Source organism: Octopus bimaculoides, chromosome 1, assembly GCF_046866305.1.
Source record: "Octopus bimaculoides isolate indiv1 chromosome 1, ASM4686630v1, whole genome shotgun sequence".
Lineage (NCBI taxonomy): Eukaryota > Metazoa > Mollusca > Cephalopoda > Octopoda > Octopodidae > Octopus > Octopus bimaculoides.
In genome coordinates this window covers 3,585,504-3,608,851 of record NC_142928.1, presented here as the reverse complement: position 1 = coordinate 3,608,851, position 23,348 = coordinate 3,585,504, and the positions used below count along the sequence as shown (strand labels likewise).

General features: G+C 36.7%; 1 protein-coding gene across 1 annotated transcript; it reads right to left on the bottom strand.

Moving 5' to 3' along the window:
• Positions 1–2,251: 2,251 nt before the first annotated feature.
• Positions 2,252–23,033, bottom strand: LOC106880103 (uncharacterized). The gene is made up of 5 exons (XM_014929919.3): positions 22,807–23,033; positions 20,821–20,848; positions 9,200–9,412; positions 3,428–3,543; positions 2,252–2,434 (listed from the first exon to the last, which is right to left on the bottom strand). Exons 1-5 carry the CDS (start codon positions 22,942–22,944, stop codon positions 2,279–2,281), a joined length of 651 nt encoding a protein of 216 aa, XP_014785405.1. The 5' UTR covers positions 22,945–23,033; the 3' UTR covers positions 2,252–2,278.
• Between the last annotated feature and the right edge of the window lie 315 nt (positions 23,034–23,348).

Sequence of the window (23,348 nt, the reverse complement as noted above, 5' to 3'; positions counted from 1 at the left end):
CACAGCTGTGTGGTTAAGAAATTTGCTTCCTAACTACATGGCTTTGGGTTCAGTCCCACTTGCACAAGTGTCTTTGACTTTAACCTCAGAGGCCAACCAATGCTTTGTGAATAAATTTGATAGACTTTCATATGTATGTGTGTGTATGCAGGTATGTATGTATTGCTCAAGAACACAATACACTAACCTCTCCAGGAAATGAAACCACCATCTTGCAATCATGTGAGCAGTACCCAAACAAACTAAGCCACGTGTCTTCATTTCCAACATGGAAAAGTTGACATAAACTGATGATGAAAATTAAATAAAACAAATTTTGCATTTAGATATATTTCAGCCTAAAATTGGCCCAGGCCATGTCTAATTTAATAGCATCATCTGACAAGACCTGCCACGTCAAGTTTTGTGGTATCATGGCCCATTCATGTAGGGAGTTGTAGTTCACTGAGATGTATCCAGGTGTAGGTGGCTTATCTGGTATCTCTTGAAGAAATTTGTCCAGGTTTATGTTGAAGGTGATGGGATCTTTTTCTTTGATTTGCTTACAATAAATATAAATTTAACAATAACAATATTGTTTAACTATCAATTAAATATGTAACATATTGATTGACCTCACTTGGTCACACCTATGGTCGTTTAAGATATTGGAGATTTTTCTATCCTGCTTTGTATTTTAAACAGTGAATTGACAGGCAAAACGTTTGTAAGAGTTTGCTCCCTTCTTTATCCATTACAGCTTGAAAAGAATCTGCATTGTTGTTTCTGATTTGTAAGATAACACATGGATTTTGGTAACCTAGTATTGAACGTTTAAGAAATAGATATAAACATTGGATAAGCATCAAAGCCAACTGTTAGCCTACTGTCACAAAATTCAGCTTGCCTCTTTTGGCTAAAATTATGTTTTGATTTAGAAGAGATTTCCTCTAGTTTTACAACACAAACTTCCTGTTTCGAAGTGATCTACATTAAAACCTTCTCTCAAAATTTCGAGTTAATGTTCCAAACTGACCCTAAGACAGTGTATTTCAAGTGAAATATGGTGACAAAAAGATTAAAATGATCTAAATTAAACTTTCCATTAAAGCATTATATTAATTTATGTTCCAAACGCCAGCTTAACCCATTAACTGCCAAATTTTTTTATTCATATTTTTTGGCCTTGCCAGGTGTCTGAGGAGTTAAAATAATATATAGTATTTAAATTTCCTTCATATGTGAATTAATTTGGAAATTATGATAAATTTTTCAAAAAGTCCCAAATGGGGATTGCTGGATAAAAGCACATTTATCCTTTTCTATTAAATTGCAATAATAAACATTTTATTTTTGAAACTATAGTCTCAAATATTAATAAATGATATAGATGGGAAATACAAAAAAAAAAAAAAAACGTTTTCAAAACCGTCAATATTTTTGTAGTTCAACAATTGCGATTTACGACATAAAATGTCCTCTAGAATTAACCAGAGCTAATAATGACAAACTTTAACTACTAAATATTGTTAAACACACCTCTGCAAATGCAATGCACATAAGCAATTTACTTTAAATACAACGAACCGGCAGGGAGACTGTTTTTAGCAGATCCCCAAATGGGGCCTATGGCAGGCAAGGGGTTAATAAGGACAAACTTATTTCACTAAATTTTTCATTGTTATAAATGCAGCAGTTTTTCAACAGCAGTATGGTAACAAAACAGTTAAAGACAGTTTTGTACACAATGAACACCCTATCCATACAGCTTGAAAGGAATCTGCAATGTTGTTTCTGATTTGTAAGATAACACATGGATTTTGGTAACCTAGTATTGAACATCAACCCAGAAAACACTTTATCTTCTTAAATATGTGGTTTTGACAGTTTTTACTTCATTTTTATCTTCTTAAATATGTGGTCTTGACAGTTTTTACTTCATTTTATTACTTGGAAACAGGTGAAGGTTGGTAACAGGAAAGGCATCCAACTATAGAAAGTCTCCTTCACTGAACTCTATCTGACTCATGCAAACATGAATTCAGATGATATGATATTCATTGCAATGATGATGATAGTTATTTACAATCCAGATAAGGCAAACTCTGAAAACAAAATATTATTCCATTTGAAAAATTGCAAACCTAAATTATAAGTCACACTGAGAAGACTAAATATGTTGTTTAACCTCCTATGTACATATTAACAAACACCATAACTGCATAGAAATAAGCGAAATATTGTCATTAATAATGAAACAATAAGGCATTGGTAAAAACAAAGGAATTTATTTGGTAAACTACAAATTTTCCTTCATCACTTTTTTGGAGTAATCATCTAAGACTTGAAGAGCTCGGCAATGGATTTTCACTCCGTATGGTGTCAAAACTGAGGACAACATAAAGGAGAGTTTATCGACGTCGCCAGGGTCTTCTACAGCCAGGAATAAGTGAAACTAAAATATAAAAAGAAAAGAAAAAATAATCAATTCAAATACATTAATAAAGTGAGTTTTCACACTAAACAACAAAAGACATTTAATTTAAGAAGGCAAAATCACAGCAAATGTCAAGAACAAATAGTTCTTTAAAACAAATTCCTGGTTTCTCTAATTATCCTTTGATTAAAATATTGCTGAAAATTTCTGTCTCTCATTCATTCTCTCCCTTGTGCCATACAAGGGTTGGCAATTAGGGACCTCTTCAACAAACTGAAAAAATTCATGATTTTCCTTGGGCAAGATACAGCAGTGGTTCCCTGTTGCCTTCTGCCAGCTTACTTAACTAGGCTCTTGAGGTATAGGGCCTATTTAGCCCTTATGCCAGAGGACCAAGTTCACACGACATTAAAGTATGTCCACAGACTAATGAGCACATGTGACATCTATAAGACCTGTATTTGTTGAGCCACAGGACCATCTTCTGCTATCTGACCCTAAATGGAGCCCTTGACAAGTCCCACCACTCCTGATCAGCTAATTTCAAATACCTCTCACAAATTAAATTTAGGATCTAGACTAATTAAATATGACTGATAAATAAAAAAAGTGACAATCTGAATGTAAACACACAAAGCTATTCCACTATCGTGAGCAACCTTTGGCTAACATGGCTTCATGTGACAATATAAATCAGGTGGCGCTACTAAAAGAATAATTTAACAAACATCATAAATGGTTATATTTTCACTGATTGATAATTCAGGAAATCAACCAGTTCCACCAAACCTTTATTGTGAAAAATCCTGAATGAATGAGAGGGAGAGAAAGAAATGAAATCATTTAAATTAACCAAACCAGACCTAGTAATTATGTTACAAAATTTTAGTAAAAAAAACTGTTATATAATGATATTAAATGTGCCATATAATGTGTTATAAGAGCTACCCAAGTGCAGGTCAAGACTAATGAAATGAACCAAATTATTTTTAAAAATAAAAGTTTCTTCACCTTTTGTTCAGCCACAACTTTGTAGATGTCCATCTCAAGATGTTGTTGAGCTCGGTAGCTCAGTACAACTGAAGCACCATCTTTCCATTTCTCAAGAGTTTCATTCACTGTGTCACCTGAAACGAAAACATATTACAATAAATCTTTTTAAAAAAAAAAATTTTTTTTCAAACTACAAATCAATATATTGTATTTTACCTAAAAATATAAAATATATTTGCACAATGGCATTTATTTTTATAACAGGGGATGCTGTTTTACATTTTCATTTATTTAATACTAGGATTTGAGGTAAATATGGACATTTACACTCCGTCAGACACTGTTCTAATGCAAGCAATAATAAAAAAGATGGGACAACTATTTTTGGTCAGACAGAAGAAAGAAGTTTAATGGATATAGTACAGCTTGGATTAAGATTAAGTGATTATTAGCTCAGACAGTTTAATTTCAAAAGCTAATATAATATCCATTCAAGAATACAGATTAAATCTACATCCCTGATTAAAAAGGAGCTTTCTCATCATTATCATTACCAATTAATGTCTGCTTTCCAGGATGGCATGGCTTGGACAGTCTGAGAGGATCTGGCAAGTCAAAGAGTTGTATTGTGCTCCAATGTTTGCTTCAGCAAGGGTTCTACAGCTGGATGCCCTCCTAACACCAACCACTTTACAGTGTGTACTGGATGCTCTTTTTGTGCTACCAGCATTAGTGAGGTTGCCAAGTAACTTGCAAAGACAGGAAAAAGATCCCTTCAGCTGGCGAGGGGGGGGGGGCAGAGTCTGGGGGAAAGGGATGTGGTTTTATGTCAAGTATCGGAAGGGGGAACATATGAAAGGGGCAAGCATAAAGTGTCTTGCTATAGTGAAGATACATAGCTATAATATTTAATCAAAATTAGATTCTTAAAAAAAAAAACAAGAGGGGTGTTTTAGAGTAATTCAGAAATTATATGTGAATAATTAATAAGATGAAATACGCTTCTCTCTGCATAATCACAAAGATAACAATATAGAGATCTATCTCCAAACAACACAACCAGATAATAGCATGTTTAAAAAAAGGGAGGAGGGGGACAGATGCATTGAAAAGCCACCAAATCTTGCAAAAGTAAATGAAAATTATCTACAATTGGAGGAAGACCATTTCCTAAAAAGTTTATATCATGACTAAATTAAAGTCGACATATGCAATTAAGACATCATCATCATCATTGTTTAACGTCTGCTTTCTATGCTGGCATGGGTTGGATGGTTTGACTGAGGGCTGGCGAGCCAGAAGGCTGCACCAGGCTCCAATTTGATCTGGCAATGTTTCTACAGCTGGATGCCCTTCCTAATGCCAACCACTCTGAGAGTGTAGTGGGTGCTTTTTATGTGCCACCAGCACAAGGTCCAGTCAGGAAGTACTGGCATCAACCATGCTCAAATGGTTCTTTTTATGTGCCACGGGAGCCAGTCAGGCAGCACTGGCAATCACCATGCTCGAATGGTGCTTTTTACATGCCACCATAAAAAGCACCATTAAATTAAAACAATCATCTAAATGTAAAAAGACCCTGTGGCCGTGTTTTTTGTCAGGGAGAAAATCTCTTCACACAGGTGATAAAAGCACAATATACATAGTAATGCAGAATGAACATCATGAGAACAACAGATGCATTTCACCTTTTTTGAGGCTTGTCAGTAACATGTACCAATTTATCACATACCTAAACAAAACTTGTAACTTTCTGGAGTGTATATACATTTAGTATGAAAAATAGGTGGCTATTTTAATTTAATGTTTCGATTGTGTTCACTGAAGTTTTCTACAGCCTGGCTAGCTCCAGCAAATACCACTGAACATGAGTCACTGGTGCAATGATGCCCATTTCATTCCAATATATATTGGTGTTTTTAACACAAGTCTATGAAAGGATTTTCTCTCAGGCAAAAACCACAGCATCATGCCTTTCAACAGAGTATATACATTTAGTATGATACACAGGTAACTATTTTAAGGTGAGCAACAGTCCCACTGATATACATTGTATTTTTAAACACAGTACATCTATTAGAGATTTTATCTTAGGCAAAAACTGCACTAACTTGCCTGTCAATGGTGTATATATGATTTTAAATATGATAAACACACAGCTATTTCAGTTTAATACTTGTATACACCAGATTATCTATTCATTGTTTTCTGTATCAGAGGTGACAAATCTCACTAGGCATGTGGCTGGCTGCAAGCAGACATCATTGACAAGGCGAAACAAAGCCAAAATGCATCTGGTGTTCTCATTAGCTGTGCCATGAAGGTTGTTTTGTCTCTTTCTGCTATATATTGCCTTTTTAAACACAGTATATCCATAAGAGATTTTATCTCAGATGACAACCCACAGCAACTTGCCCCTCAGCAGTGAATGTATATTAAGTACACAGAGGGCTGTGTTAAAATAGGTGGGGATTTTTAAAACTGTCCATGCAATATATACCAGTAGCTTCTTTTTGTCAATCTCCAGTGCAAGTCAGAAAGACTGAGCACTGCAATCTTACACAAAATAAAATGATGAAGAAAAATATCAGATTTTTTTTTATCAAACAGCAAAAGCAAAATTTGCTTAGAGAATCATCATTATTGTTTAACATCTACTTTCCATGCTGGCATGGGTTGGACAGTTTGAGTGAGGACTAGCAAGTCATGAGGCTGCACCAGGCTCCAATCTGATCTGGCAAGGTTTCTACAGTTGGATGCCCTTCCTAATGCCAACCACTCAGTGTAGTGGGTGCTTTTTACTTTCTATCAGCACGGGAGCCAGTAAGGTTGTACTGGCATCAACCACACTTGAATAGTGCTTTTACATGCCACCAACACAGATGCCAGTCAGGCAGCACCGGCAACAACCACAACAATTTCACTTAGCTCAACAGGTCTTCGAAAGCACAGCATATTGCCCAATGATTGAAGGGTACTCTTGAATGGGCCAGTTATGCGACAGTGGCCTAGACCATGGCTATGGTCTCACTTGGCTTGCTCGGTCTTCTCAAGCACAGCATATCTCCAACCAAAATAACAAAAGAGCTAGAAAGTGTTTCACTAACTTGTAGAATTATCATCCTTTTACATCCATTTACCCATGCTGGTATGAGTTAGAAGATTCAACAAATAGGAGAACAACGTCTTACTTGATTTGACATGGTTTCTACAGCTGAATGTCCTTTCCAATACCAACTACTTTACAGAGTGTGCAAGGCACTTTTTTTTTTCATGACACCAGCACTATAGAAGTTGCCTTATCCTCAGCATATCTAAAGAGCCCTCTCAAGTCCTGCAGTGTTGCTGCTCAATCAATTTGGAAACCACTTACAGTGTACAAGGTGCATTTTGTCATGGCACCAACACTTGTAGGGTTACCTTGTAGCTCACAAAGTGCAAAACAGCTCCTATGACTAAAAGAACAGCTGACAAATGAAACAAATTTTTCAGAGATTAACCGAAAAAGGGTGGCGGGGAGCAAAGTGATTGGGGTGGGTTGAGCAATGACTGCCAAAACTTACAGTTAAGACTGAGAGAGAGACTTTTAGTGATTAATGCAGAGTAGTAACAGTGAGAGATTTGCAAAGGCTGATGGGAAATAAATAAAACAATTTATGAGCAATGAGATGGAAATTAGGGGTAACAGTTGTTAATTACAAAAAAGGATATATTTATCAAAACTTAAATATTAATACAAGATTAAATCCAAGTAACAGATATAAGAAAAACTTTGAATTAGGTCTGAGAAAGATACTAGTAGTTAGAAGAGCTTGTGAGTAACAAACATTTAATTCATTCCAGCAAAGAGAAACATGGAGGTTTAATCATGTGAAAGTAATTAGAATAATGGGTAACTGATTAAAAGGAGGTGGGGGGAGATAGAATTCTAAAATTTTCCTCCAGATGTGACTTTACACATTACCTGTCTCGAGAGCCCTAACCAAGATATACAACTTCTTCATCATGGAGTAGTTAACCAGTTCCAAGAATTCATGCAAATTTTTTTTAATTCAGAAAAAAAAAAAAAGAATTAACAAATTCATACTGGCAAAAGGTAATGAATAGAAAATGTAACAATTATTTCTATATACTAATTAATAATAGCCAATCAGCAAAATAAGGAAGTGCTTAGAGCATCAAGGGGTACCACAGAAATTGTAAATGGTTTACAGCACAAAATAAATCACTGAATTTGCTAAAATAATATTCAAAGTGATTTATGTGACCAGGAATATAATTTCATAGTGTTCATGGTGATCAAAGACTTTGCAATTAAAAAAAAATAGGAAAAAACTTTTCAAATATAAATAAAGAGGGAATTTCAATGTTTTGATTCATTTTGAAGAATGAAAATTTATTTTATGGTTTATCATTGTTTATATTTTGAATGACATCTATAAGTGGGGACACCAAAATCTTTTAAGTGCTTAGGGCCTCCATGGGTCTTAATCTGGCCCAGCAGTCAATAGAAATGCAGGTTAGTGGATTTCTCCAAAGCTTTCTACATTGTAAAAAATGAGGGAAGAAGGAGAGAGAGAGAGAGTAAAAGATAGACACAGAGGGAGCTAACATAAGAGGTGTAGGATGAGTAGAGAGAAAGAACCATAAGGACAAGAGAGGAGGAGAGGGAATAAATGACAGTAGTTATGGGAGGAGCTATACAAAAGAGAGATTTGTTTTAAGACAATTCCAGACATGCTTCTGTCTTCTCATATTTCCTCAGCAGAACATAGATTTCACCATACTTGCCAACGTAGTGAATGTCAGCTTGTGTCCGAGTATGCCTTCTGAGACACAGCCATCATTTCTCAAAGTGCAACAACAATGGACAACATTATTACCTGAGTGACCCAGGATCAGTAACTTTCCCTGCCTATACTACACTTCTGGTTTATCCTCATTACTATGGAAACTGTGGAAGTGATGGCATTTCATCATTACAGAGACACATGATAGCCAAACCCCGACAAAAATAGCAACCACTTTTGAAAGGTCCATCCTCTGTTTGTTGTTATAAGAACTTCCTGTGCAGGAATTTGTCTAAAGATTTACAATATTTAAAAATGAATATTGGGCCTCCACAGAAGCAATGACAAGAGACTGAGACCTTTGGTAATATGCTGTGCTTGAGAAGACCCATCAAGCCAAAGGAAATTGTAGTCATGGCCTTTGCCAGTGTCACATCACTGGCACCTGTTCTGGTGGTACATAAAAAAGCACCAGTCGAGCATTGGGCCTCACGGAGGCCGTGACAAGTGACCGAGACCTTTGGCAATATACCTTGTTTGAGAAGATTTGTCAAGCCAAGTGAGATCATAGTTGTGACCAATGCCGGTGTTACATAACTGGCACCCATGCTGGTGGCATGTAAAAAGCACTAACTACACTCTCCTGAGTGGTTGGCATTAGGAAGGGCATCCAGCTGTGGAAACATTGCCAGATCAGATTGGAGCCTGGTGCAGCTCCCCAGCTTACCAGTTTACAGTCAAACCATCCAACCCATGCCAGCATGGAAAACGGATGTTAAATGAGGATGGTGATGATTTTTCATTCAAAACTTATTCATTTCACCATTTTATGTAAGCACCAAGAAATTTGATAAGAGTTAAACTATAATTCTTTTGTATGTATGCCATTTTCCCTGGTTGTTACCCATGGTGGCAAAAGAGTACTTCCAAAGTTCCCTATCAAATGACGGATAACACTCTGGTTAATGTAACAAAACAAAATGAAATAAGCTGTACTTACAGCCAGGATTGCCCAAACATTCTAACCAATATAGACTTTTTTCAACTGACTGCAAAGGTGCTACAGTAGGTGAGATTAAAGATCCGTCAACACCAAGAAATTGAGCCACAGCTTCATAGGTGCGCAACGGTGTACATACAACATTTACGCCACCCATTCGCCATAGCCCAGCAACAGTTCGTTCCAATCCAAGGATGTTGTTCACTTCAAAAACTGAAAAGAAAAAAAAAAAAAGATGCAATTAAAAAAATTAAAAATGAGAAACTCTTTAAATATCATCATTCAACCCTTTAGCATCCAGATTATTCTATCACAAATGTAAGGATTATTTATTCATTGTTTTGAATTAATCACGCATCATCTTGTAGCCTTGAGATTTTGATTACATGACTATATTTTTTAGACTAACATTGTAGGGTAGGTGTGAGAAGCTGGATCATGTCAGTTTGAACATAAAACAGGATGACTATTTTGGCTGGGCTGGATGGTTCAACAAGATTTGATGGGTCCAAGGATTGCATTATGCTTAGTATCTGGTTTGCATGGTTTCTATGGCTGGATGCCCTTCCTAATGCCAACCACTTTACAGAGTGTACTGGGTGCTTTTTTTGCACTGCACTTATTGAAGTTGTCATGTAGCTCACAAGACAAAGGTCCCACTTGGCTGTTTTAGGGGCTACATTAGTGAGGGAAGCAGCTTTAATGCTAGGTGATGAAAGGTAAGAGTATGAAGGAAGGGGCCAGAACAGGTTAAATTTTCTTGGAGGAGGCTAGTTGGTTACATCAATCTCAGTGCTTAAATGGTACTTATTTTATCAACCCCAAATACGATGAACGGCTAAAAGCACCCAGAGTGTTTGGCATTAGGAAGGGCATCCAGCCATAGGAAACCATGCCAAATCAGACTGGAGTCTGGGGCAGCCTTCCAGCCCTTGTCAAACCGTCCAACCCATACCAGCATGGACAACGGACGTTAAATGATGATGATGAGGAGTGTGGCATGGTCATGTGGTTATGAAAATCGTTTTGTAATCAAATGGTTTCAAGTTCGGTCCCACTGTGCTGCACTTTGAGCAATTTTCTTCTAGCATAGCGCTGGGCCAACCAATGCCTTGTGAATGAATTCAGAAAATGGAAACTGAAGGAAGCCCATTATGCACATATGAATGTGGTAAAAATGATTCTGGTTTTATTTTCTCAAATTTAAGCAGCTTATTTGCAAGAGAGCAACACAAAGTTAAACATCAAAATAAACATGGAATCTCTGCAAAAGCTGTGTCAACCCTTTTGATATGAACCAACCTGAGACTGCCTTTACTTCTAGGATACAAACTTATTTAAACCAGCTGTATTAGGACCCAAATATTGTACCGGTTTTATGTTGAAACTGGTTAGATCCAGCATCTTACATCTATCCTACAATGTCATTTCAAAAATAAACACATCGTTGTAATCTTCAAGCTATAAGCTAATGCTTGATCAATTCAAAACAATATGAATAGATAAGCATTACATTTGACAGAGCAATCTGAATGCTAAACGGTTAAAGTGATCTAAATTAAAACCACCATAAAATTTATTTCACTAAATTTATTATTTTTGAAATTAACTAAAGCAAAGACATGTGGTTAAGAAGTTTGCTCTCCATCTATGTGGTCTTGTGTTCAGTCCTGCTGTGTAGCACCTTGGGTGTCTTAAATTATAGCTCTGGGCTGACCAAAGTCTTGTGTATGGATCTGACAGACAAAAACTGAAAGAAGCCTGTTGTGTGTGTGTGTATGTATATATATACATACATACATAGATATAAATTTATATAAACATACACACACATTTGTCTGGCTATGGGGTAATATTACCTTCCTTGAAACAGGTGAGGGTTGGCAACAGGGTTCCAGGCCATAGAAAATCTGCCTCAACAAATTCCCTCTGCTCCAACAAGCATGGAAAACTGAATGTTAAAAGATGATGAAAGATAGTATAACTCAACAAAAATATGGTAACAAAAGGGTTAATCTAGAGATTTAAAATGCAGCCAGATAAAAACGCTTAAGATTATTCAAGGATTAGTAAGGCGGTGAGCTGGCAGAGTTGTGAGCACGCTGGATAAATTGCTTAGCAGTATCTTGCTCGTTGCTATGTTCTGAATTCAAATTCCATTGAGGTCAACTTTGCCTTGCATTCTTTCAGGGATCGATAAATTAAATACCAGTTACATACTGGGACCGATGTAATCGACTTGCCCCCTCCACCACAATTTCAGACCATGTTCCTACAGCAGAAAGGATTATTCAAGGATTAGTAATGCTTAATAATAAGAATAATAATAATAATAATAATAATAATATCGGTTTCAAGTTTAGGCACAAGGCCAGAAAATTTGGGGAAGTGGTTAAGTCAATTTTGTTGACCCCTGCAAGGATGAAAGGTGAAGTCGACTTTGGTAGAATCTGAACTTAGAACACAAAGACAGATGAAATGCCGCTAAGCATTTTGCTCCTCATGCTAACAATTCTGCTAGCTTGCCAATATTATTATTATTATAAAGGTGGTGAGCTGGCAGAATTGTTAGCACACTGTATGGAATGCTTAGCAGTATTTTGCCGTTGCTATGTTCTGCATTTAAATTCTGCCAAGGTCAGCTTTGTCTTTCATCCTTTCAGGGTCGATAAATTAAGTACCAGTTGAGTACTGGGGTCGATGTAATCGACTGGCCCCCTCCCCAAAAATTTCAGGCCTTGTGCATATAGTAGAAAGGATTATTATTATTAAACATTAGCTTAACAATATTAGCACATGCCCATAAATTGTAAAAGAGATATGTGGGAGGGGTGGAGAGCATATAATCAGTTGAACTGACCTTGAATGGTAGTTATTTTATCAACAGCAGAGGGTTAAAAAACAAAGTTGACACCACCACCCGCTGCAGACAAGTTCCTGCCATTCTACATTTAGAAGATTAATAACATGCTAGTTGTAATGTGCCATCTAAATTAATTCTTTCCTTTGCAAGTCTTATTTAACTAGGTTAAAGGGAGATGTACTGAGTGCTGCACACAAAATAATTATTGAAAGGAAAAAAAAAATCTAATGCAGAGTCTTGGAGACACTAAGTAAAGGGGAGATAATTTCACGAAATTAGAATCTCTCTTAACCCTTTCGGTACCAACCCGGCTGAAACTGGCTGTGGCTCTGAGTACAAATGTCTTGTTTTCATAAGTTTAGAATTAAAATCTTCCACCAAACCTTAGTCACAATTTATGTTCCTAACACTAGCTGAATGATGACTAAGTTATTTTACTAAATTCTTTGTTATATTTAAAATTAATTGAAAGAAACACAGAGCATCTCAACAGAAATACAGCAATGAAAGGTTTAAATCTGTGGTTCTCAATCATTTTTCACCTAGGGACCCCTCCTTAATCCCCATTTTACTCGGATGGACCCCTTTGGCCATTTGATGTTTAAAAATTCATATTTTTACAACATTATTAGGAATTATATTTAAAAAATTGTTAAAATATTGTGTACTGTAGAAGTGTAATTAGTTTATTTCAGATCAATTTTACATAGCACCAGTATGGGCATGACAACAGCTTAATGATGTAAGATATTTCACTAAATTCTTTATAATTTTCGAAATTAACTAAGACAAAAGCAGTGTATTTCAACAGGTATATGGTATCAAAAATGGTTCAACTTATCCAAATTCATGTCTTTGGTCCATTTTTCATTATTTCCCTTACATCATTATTTAAATACATTGAATTTCTCTTGTTTTATCTCGTTTAAGTCATTAGACTACAGCCATGCTGGAGCACTCCCAACTGGTGCCCCCCGTCCCAGCCGGGTGGAGGGGGAAGAGTCGTTTAGCCTTGCTAGAAGTGGCTTGGGATAATATTAATTAAAATGTAAATCAAGCTGCTGATAGTAGGGAGTCGTGTGGCTTTCAAGCTTTTGGTTAAGGGGTCAAGAGTGCAAAAACATGGGGAACCGCTGGTTTAGTGCAATGTTTCTCAACCATTTTTTTACCTATGGACCCCTTTGATTCCCATTTTACTTTACCCCATCCCCTTGCCATTTGAGGTTTAAAAAATCCTATTTTATTTTTATAATTAAGAATTCTATAAAAAAAATTCTTTTCTTAAGAATTCTTAAAATTTTGTGTATTGCAGAAGTAAAAACAGCTTATTCTCTCTCCTTCTTTTACTTGTTTCAGCCATTTGACTATGGCCATGCTGGAGCACCACCTTTAGTCGAGCAAATGAACCCCAGGACTTATTCTCTGTAAGCCTAGTACTTATTCTATCAGTCGATTTTGCCGAACCACTAAGTTATGGGGACGTAAACACACCAGTATCAGTTGTCAAGCGATGTGGGGGGGAGAGCAAACACAGACACACACACACATATATATACATATATACGACGGGCTTCTTTCAGTTTCCATCTACCAAATCCACTTACAAGGCTTTGGTCGACCCAAGGCTATAGTAGAAGACACTTGCCCAAGGTGCCACGTAGTGGAACTGAACCCGGAACCATGTGGTTTGTAAGCAAGCTACTTACCACACAACCACCCCTAAGATAAATTTTAACAACAAAATCTTGTATAGACTCCCAAGGGTCATGTGGACCCTGCTTAAGAAATACTGGTTTAGCCAAACAAATCAACTTCAGCATCATCATTTAACATTCATTGTCCATGCTGGCATGGGTTAAACGGTTTGACCAGACTGGCACACTGGAAGGCTGCACCAGACTCCAATCTGATTTGGCATGGTTTTCTACAGCTGGATGCCCTTCCTAACGCCAACCACTCCAGGAGTGTAATGGGTGCTTTTACATGCCACAGAGGTGCTTAATTTTTAAGTCTTATGCTATCAAAACTTTTCACTAAACCACTAAGTTACAGGAACATACACACCTGTTGTTAAGCAATGCGTGAGGGAGACAAACACAAAGATACACACATATATGATAGGCTTCCAAGCAGTTTCCATCTACCAAATTCACTCACAAAGCATGGTCAGATCAAGACAACATTAGAAGACACTTGTCCAAGGTGCCATGCAGTGGAATTGGACCCAGAACGAAGTGGTTGCAAAGCAAACTTAAGGCTATATGCAAAACAAAGCCAGAGTGCATTAGGTGGGTTGGTACAACTGTCAGAAAGCCAGTTATTTCAAGGATTCAGCTTTGATTTCTTATTCGTTTCAGCCATTAGACTGCGGCCAGACTGCAGCACCACCTTGAAGAATTTTTAGTTGACTGAGTCAGTGCCAGTACTTTTTTTTTAAGCCTAGTACTTGTACCATCAGTCTCTTTTGTCAAACTGCTAAGTTGCATGGATGTAAACAAACCAACACTGGTGTAAAGCAGTGGTGAGGGACAAATACAGATGTATGTAAATATATACAATGGGCTTCTTTCAGTTTCTGTCTCCCAAATCCACTCATAAGGATTTGGTCAGCCCGAGGCTCTAGTAGAAGACACTTGCCCAAGGTGCCACACAGTGGGACTGAGCCCAGAACCATGTGGTTGGGAAGCAAGCTTCTTACCACACAGCCGTGCCTGTGCCTATGATAATAACTTTCGGTATTTAGCTACAGTCTGTGGTCGAACTTCAAATACTACCAATGTCAATAGTGACTTTTATCCTTCCAGGATTATCATCATTTAGCACCCGTTTTCCAAGCTGGCATGGGTTGGACGCTTTGACTGGGCTGGCACACTGGAAGGCTGCACCAGGATCCAGTCTGAGTTGGCATGGTTTTCTACAGCTAGATGCCCTTCCTACCACCAACTACTCCGAGAGTGTAATGGGTGCTTTTACGTGACACCGGTCTCTGCCATGACTGCTATTTTGCTCGGCTTGATGGGTCTTCTTCTCAAGCACAACATAATGCCAAAGGTCTTGGTCATTGCCTCCGTGAGCCAAAACACTCAAAAGGATCTCAGCCACTTTGCCTCCATGAGGCCCAACACTCCAACACTCGAAAGGAACTCAGCCATCTCGCCTCCAAAATACCAAACAAGTACTAAGAGTCAATTAAATTGAAAACACCCTCCTGCAAAACTTGTGTACAAATGTTACAAGTCACCATTAACCCTTTAGCATTTAAACCAGCCATCTCCAGCCATAAAACATTCTGCCTGTTTTATTTTCAAATCAGTCAGATCTGGCCTCTCACACCTACTCTACAATGTCAATGAAAATACTTAATCACATCACCAAAATCTCAAAGCTATGAAATAGTGCATTATCCAATATAAAACAATGAAAATAAATAAGCATTAGATTTGAAAGAGTAAAATGAATGCTAAAGGGTTCAATTGACTGCGGTTAATAAGCTCACTTTGCAACACCAGGCAGTTTCAGGTTTAGTCCCAATGCACGGCACCTTAGGCAAGTGTCCTACCATAGCCCCAGGCCAACCAATGCATTTTAACTGAATCTGGTAGATGGAAACTGTGTAGAAGCCTAACATATATATGTATGTGTGTATGTGTCCTTGAGTATCAAACTACACACATGCACACCTACAGCTTCATAACTAGGGTTGGCTTGGTTTTACATCCCTGTAACTTAGTAGTTCAGCAAAAGACACTAACAGAATAAGTACAAGGCTTAAAAAAAAAGCATAAGTACTAGGGACAATTTGTTCAACTAAAACCCTTCGAGGCAGTGCTTCAGCATGGCCACAGTCCAATGATTGGAACCATTAAAAATATGAGAGTGCTTGTAAAATACTTCTGGTAAAATTTTTTTTCTCTTTTACTTCCTGGTTCTGGAGGAAGACTTGGCTGTGTGGTAAGAAGTTTACTTCCCAGCTATATAGTCCTGGGTTCGGTCCTACTGAGTGGCACCTTAGGCAAGTGACTTCTACTATAGCATAGGGCTGACCAAACCCTTGTGAGTGGATCTGGTAGATGGAAACTGAAAGAAGCCTGTCATATATATACATGTGTGTGTATGTATGTGAGTCATTTTTTCTGTGTTTGTACCCCACCACTGATTGACAACCAGTGTTGGTGTGTTTATGGCCCTGTAACTTAGCAGTTCGGCAAAAGAGATCAATAGAATGAGTAACAGGCTTTATAAAAAAAAAAAAAAAAAAAAAAAAGAATAAGTACTGGGGGTGATTCATTCAAGTAAAATTCTCCAAGGTAGTGCCCCAGCATGGCCACAGTGTAATGACTGAAACAAGTAAAAGATAAAAGATTAGAGACTGGTAAGCTCAATGGGTGCTAATTTCTGTTCAAACTATTTCAAGCCAACACTTGCAGGAGAGACGTGAGCCAGGAAGGGATTCCAACAGTCCAATGTTCTAGGAGGGAAGGACTGGGAAGAGCAAGTTGGTGCATGGTTGGATGGAATTCATAGAGGCAGACTTTCTACAAGCAGATGCCCTTCCTGTTACAAGCCCTCATCATCACCGTCATTTAACGTCCGCTTTCCATGCTGGCATGGGTTGGACGGTTTGACTGAGGACTGGTGGACCAGAAGGCTGCACCAGGCTCATTCTCATCTGGCAAAGCTTCTACAGCTGGATGCCCTTCCTAACGCCAACCACTGAGTGCAGTGGGTGCTTTTAAGTGCCATTGGCACGAGGTCCAGTCAGGCAGTTCTGGCAACGACCACGCTTTAATAAATGAATTTATTAACATAATTCATTATTAAGCTGATATTTGGAACATAAATTAACACAAAATTTTGATCAAAGATTATTTTAACCATTGAGCATTTAAACTGGCCACATCTAATGCAAAATATTCTACCCGTTTTACATTCAAACTGACTAGATTCAGCTTCGCACACCTGTCCTACAATGTCATTTTAAAACTAAATCACATCATTGAAATTTCAAAGCTATGAGATAATGCATGATTAAATTCAAAACAATGTGAATAAATGAGGATTACATTAGGAAGGCCATCCAGCCATAGAAACCATGTCACAATGGACAAATGGAGTCTGGACAGCTCCCTGCTAACCAACTCCATGTCAAACCATCCAATCCCTGCCAGCATGGAAAGCAGATATTAAACAATGATGATGATGATGATTTGACAGAGTAATCTAAATACAAAGCATTTGTATCATAGAACCAGGGGTGGATCCACACAGATTAGTATGAAAAGGGCTAACTCGGTGAAACTTTGTTTAGTTAGTTTCCTCTCTTGCTGTGAGTATTTGATGTTGGTTTAGTCTAAAGTTTCAGTACAAGGGAAGTCAGCATTTTTTTTATTAATCTTTGTCAATATTTCTACCCATGCCCAGCCCTAGTAACTTTGCAGCCTGACAGTATTAAGCTTTCTATTTTTAACCATCAAAGAAACAAACCATTCCAATGCAGAAGGAATGGGAGGAAGCTCTTCATAGCTTACTCGACCAGTTAAAAAAAGCAGCCAATTCTGTCTCAAACAGTATACTCAATTGTCTTTAAAAAAAAAAAAAAATGAGGGGGACAATGTAATCTGGGGTACATAATCCTTGAAAATCTATGGAAAAATCATTGCTGAATGTCTTTAATCAAAAGTCAGCTCAATCAGAACTGACCTGGAGCTAAACAACTAATTTTGTATGTGAAATCATGGTTTAACCCTTTTGCATTCAGATTTTTCAGTCACGTGTAGAGCATATTTATTGTTGTGGTTTTGAATTAAATAAGCATCATCCCATAGCTTTGAGAGTTCAATAACATTACTGCTGCACTTTTAGAATAATGTTGTAGGATAGGTGTGAGAGATCAGATCTGGCTGGTTTGAACATAAAATGGATAAAATATTCATGTTACGCATGACTAGTTTAAATGTGAAGTTTAAATTCACGTTCAGAATAAAACCTTTTATAAAAACTTGTCTCACTTTTCTAGATTTATTTTTTTACATCCATTCTAACTTTTTCCAGTTAACAATGGGTGAGACAGTGTTTGCAAATCTTAATATTTGCATAGTGTTGGTGCAGTTATTTTTTACCTTCCTGAATGCTTATTCTAATCCTAATCAGCTGCTGAGAGTGATACATATTATCTGACAAGCAGACTGAGGTGGTTCTGCCTAGAGATAACACTATGGTCATAATGTTTCAACTCAACATTATCTAATTATAAAGCACCATTCGAGCGTGGTCATTGCCAGTGCTGCCTGACTGGCATCCGTGCTGGTGGCACATAAAAAGCACCATTCAAGCATGGTTGATGCCAGTACTGCCATGTAAAAAGCACCCATTACACTCTCGGAGTGGTTGGCGTTGGAAGGGCATCCAGCTGTAGAAACCTTCCCAGATCAGATTGGAGCCTGGTACAACCTTCAGGCTTGCCAGTCCTCAGTTAAAACGTCCAACCCATGCCTGCATAGAAGGCAGACGTTAAACGATGATGATGATGTCAAACACTATAACCAGTCTCTGTCCCATTTTCAATAAGAAAATCTACATCACAAGCGTGGCTGTATAGTTAAGTAGGTCATTTTCCAACACTGGTATCAGGCTTAGTCCTACTGTATTGCAATGTACACAAGTGCCTACTATAACTTCAGGGTGATCAAAGCCCACACACACACACGAGTGTCCACCCTTATTCTAACATTACAGTTCTAAGCAAGCATCACCATCATACAAACAGTGTCATTTGTTTCCAGTCTTACATGAAAACATGCCTGGTCAAGGGGGAATATTAACTTGCTTGGAAACAGGTGAGAGTTAGAAACAGGAAAGGCATCTGGCTGTAAAAAATATGCCACAACAGATACCATCTGATCCATGCAAGCATAGAAAAGTGGATGTTAAAATGATGAATTATACAAAAGGATCACATGCATCAGCAAAATGAATGCAGGTACCTAAGAACAACATAAGTAATAAAATCACCTCTAAAATAGGTATTTAGATTACATACACATATTTTTCTTTTTACTACATCCTAAAAAGTTTTTCAAAAAGCACCTGTGCTGGTGCCACTTAATGAACACCTGTGCTGGTGCCACTTAATGAACACCTGTGCTGGCGCCACGCAAGAGGCAACCATGCCGGTGTAACATAAAAAGCACCCAATACACTCTGTAAAGTGGTTGATGTTAGGAAGAGCACCCAGCCATAGGAACCAAACTAAAACAGACAATTGGAGCATAGTGAAACAAATTGACCTCAGTACTTTTTTATCAAGCCTGGTCCTTATTCTATCGGTTACTTTGGCCAAACTGCCTAAGTTACAGAGACTGAGGCACACCAACCCCGGTTGTCAAACAGTGGTGGGGACAAACACAGATACAAGGACACATATACATACAACGAGCATCTTTGGTTGACTTGTGGCTATAGTAGATGCTATGCAGTGGGACTGAACCCACAACCATGTGATTTATAAGTGCAAACGTCTTACCACACAGCCACTCCAGCACCTATAACGAACTCCTGTATTTTTTATGCACTCATAGCCTACAATGATTATACATCGTTCCTCATTTACTTCTCCTCCTCCTCATATCGAGCATGACCTCTTCCTGAACACAAGTTGGGTTCTGTATTCTTACTTGGTTTTTAGACCTCATGATTTTAGATTCTGTTTCCACATTTAAAACAGTACAAGTAAATAATACAGAGTCACTGATGTAGTGTAAAAATGCTTGAACTTGATAAATGCAATTTTCAAAATTGAAATAAAGATATTTCTACAGAAATATGGCAACCAAAGGGTTCAATAATCAGTTGAAAAATTTTACTAAGAACACTTCAGAGTATTAACTTGTTCCAAAGAGAAAAGAGAAAGAAGCCTTTCTGAACCTTGTGATAGTCTTTCAGAATATAATCAAATTGACTTGTGTTCAAGTCAATATTTATTTACATACATATATAATACACATATGCACACACACACAATATTCATCTCTCTCTCTCTCTCTCTCTCCCTACCAGGTATTCAGTTTTACTGCATAGCACCTTAAGCAAGTGTCTTCTACTATAGCTCTGAGCTGACCAAACCCTTATAAATGGATTTGATTGAAATAAAGTGAATGAAGCCCATCATACGTATATGTGTGTTTGTCTCCCTGTGCTGACATCATATGATGGTTGTCAGCAAGTGTCACCATCATACAAGCTGTATCATTCGTTTCCAGCCTTCTGTGGAAACGTGTTCTGCCAAGAGGAAGTATAATCTCACACAGAAATAGGTGAGGCATGACTACAGGAAAGGCATCCGACCAAAGAAAATTTGCTTCAACAAATTCCTCTCACACATGCAAGCATGGAAAACAGAAACAAAATTACGATTCCATTACCATTTGGTGTACTGTGGTACACATAAAAAAAAACTGTTTGTGAGCAGTTTACACAGTACTGCTCACAAACAGTTTTTTTTTACACAGTACTATGTCCATGTATCTACCTGGAATTAATAAGGCTTTCTGGTTCAACACGTAAAAGAAATTAATAAAACTGGGTATTTTCAAACCCCTGTTTGATGTTCTCAAAATGCACTTTTGTTGTTTTTATGTAATATATATATATATATATATATAAGGATCAACACTGATTAGTTTAGACTCCATTTCACAATCTTTTTCTAAGACAATGTTTAAAAAAATGATTAAAATGAAAGAAAAAATAAAACACATACCTGCAAGTACTCGTCCTTCACCAGAGACCTACAAAAATTTTTTAAATTAATAATTTTTTTAAGAAATGTAAGTCATAGAGACAATATATAAATAACTAATAATTACATACTTGGAACAAACATGTCTTAATGACTTGAGCCTTTTTAAAAAAATTGAGATGAAAAGAAAAATCTTTAAAAATTTATATTGATAGGATTAGTGAAAATTTCTGGTTAATTTAAATGTTTCCAAACTTTTATAAAGTGTCAGGTAACAGAAAGTTATTCTATAAGTGATTAAACACTATTTTTAACTTAATAAATTAAAAAGATTAATATTTATCTTGTCTTTAGTAAAGCTAATGTATCATCTAGCTGTGGAGTGAAGAAACAGTTGGCGTAAATTATTTGAGAATCAAACATAAAAATAAACACAATACCTGTAATAATAATCTTATAACAGTGAAAGGGATCAATATTACGGATTGAAAAAGTTATTCACTACTTCCTAGTCTCTTGTGCACACAAAGCAGATACAATATATTTCAAAACAATTTATGATGAATTTTTAACTTATATTATCTATTTGCTAATTCCTAAAGCAGTTTCAGAAAATGAAACCAAAAGCAGAAATAAATCGTATAATACAAGCGAAGAATCAATGACAGTTGAGCAGTCTAGCGGCATGTCAATATTATGAATTAAATATAAAGAAATACAACTATAAAAAATATATATTCTTATCAGGTTTTAATTTTTAACATTACAAATTTGAGTGCCTTTTTCTTTTCCACGGACATTCGAGTATTTATATTTGATACAAGAAATATATAAAAGAATTTAATTAAATTATTAAATTCATACTAAATTAACGAGTAAAACAACAAGGAAGAAATGTCGTCAAATATGTAATTTAATAAGTTAATGTAAAAATGAAAAGACATTCAAATATTCGTTGCATTAGACGTGTAAAATGGCATTTTTAGAATACTGATAGCGAGAAAATTTATATTATATAAATGGTCCACAATTTATTGGGGATTTTCATTGACATAAAAATGGCTAAACATTCGAAATAAATAATAAAAGTATCTAAAATTAAAAGAGAAAGAACGTTCTCTGCCAGACGATTTTTAAAACATGATGTAGCAAACGATATATATGATTGTCACTCATGATGAGGCTACGGTTGTAAAATAGACAATGACATGATTGCTTAATGGGAGATAGAGAATTTCACTAGGTCAGACACATTTAAGTCCACCACCAAAACCCCTATTTTTTTTAAAGAGCACTTCAGTTAATGCAGCAGGGGAAAGAAGTAAAACAAGATAGGAGAAAAGGGGGTCGGAGTACAATAGAGATTTCTCAACAAAGCGCGCACACAAATTTGATTGGATTTTGACAAAACATGCATAAATGCCGGTATACGATTTACAAATATAAATAACAAGATATATTTAATAGCGTGTGTAAACATATACACTCATTTAATATATACATATCTGTCTTGATATAAATATACCGGCTGAAATAGATTCAAGTGTGACGAGGGCTTAGAGTGGTAGTAGCAGCAGCTGTCGTCCGGTATGAATGAGCCATAGAGAATAATGTAGCGAGTGTGAGCACACGCAAGTTCACGTCATTCATTCATTTAGTCGAAGCTACAGACAAAAAACCAACAAACCATAAACAATATATAGAACTAGTCATCATAAATAAGGAATTAAATAAAAGGTTAAACTACATTTAAAAAGAAAAACGAGATAAATTAGAATGAACTCTTAAAGAAACGAACCGTTAACAGTAGAGGCTATACTGAGCTAGGCATAGGCGGTTCATATTGGTGAGATACAACCTATTTTTATATACAAATAAGCAAAAATAAAACAAGGAAATTCAAAGTAACAGAAGTCAATACACAAGACGACGTTTTGACAGCCATTACATCGTGCAACACAACCTGACAGCGAAGACCATTTCTCTACATGTGGCTTGTCAACTTACTTTAAATCTGTAAATTGGCCGTGTAGCATTAGAGTACCCGGCTAGCATTATTGCTATCTTTTCCATAGATCCATGAAGATTTGTACCCTCTCTGTACATTTGTACGGAGACATCTAGAAGATAAAGGCGAGAGTTCATTGTAGCGGACGGAGGCCGATATATAAGATATATGCCACAGCTACCCGCGCTCTAAAACGGTGACAAACAACAAATGTATCTCACGCAAACAATTCCGTTGAATCGGTTTCGGTTTTCGTAAACACATCGTTCTCAACTACAAAAATTTCTTCGTAATCAGACTCTATATATATAGATATATATATCTATATATATGTGTGTAGTTTCTTTTAAATAAATATAGTATTTGAAATACAATATGAAGCTTAGTTTAAAAAGTCTCTAAGCATAACTATTAAAACAACTACAAAAAAAGGAAGGGACTCAATATACACCTAGTGTTAATTTGTTAATGTTCTCAACTTTTGTTTATTCAATTCTAATTTTTTCTTGCATTCCTTGTATCGAACAAACTGCAAGAAGCT

Excerpts from the sequence above, each read along its gene's own strand:
- LOC106880103 (XM_014929919.3), bottom strand. The coding sequence starts at position 22,944 with ATGAACTCTCGCCTTTATCTTCTAGATGTCTCCGTACAAATGTACAGA. Across the intron at positions 20,849-22,806 it reads GGCCAATTTACAGATTTAAA|GTCTCTGGTGAAGGACGAGT; the intron begins GTAAGTTGACAA and ends AAATTTTTGTAG. Across the intron at positions 3,544-9,199 it reads ATGTTTGGGCAATCCTGGCT|GTGACACAGTGAATGAAACT; the intron begins GTAAGTACAGCT and ends TTTTCGTTTCAG.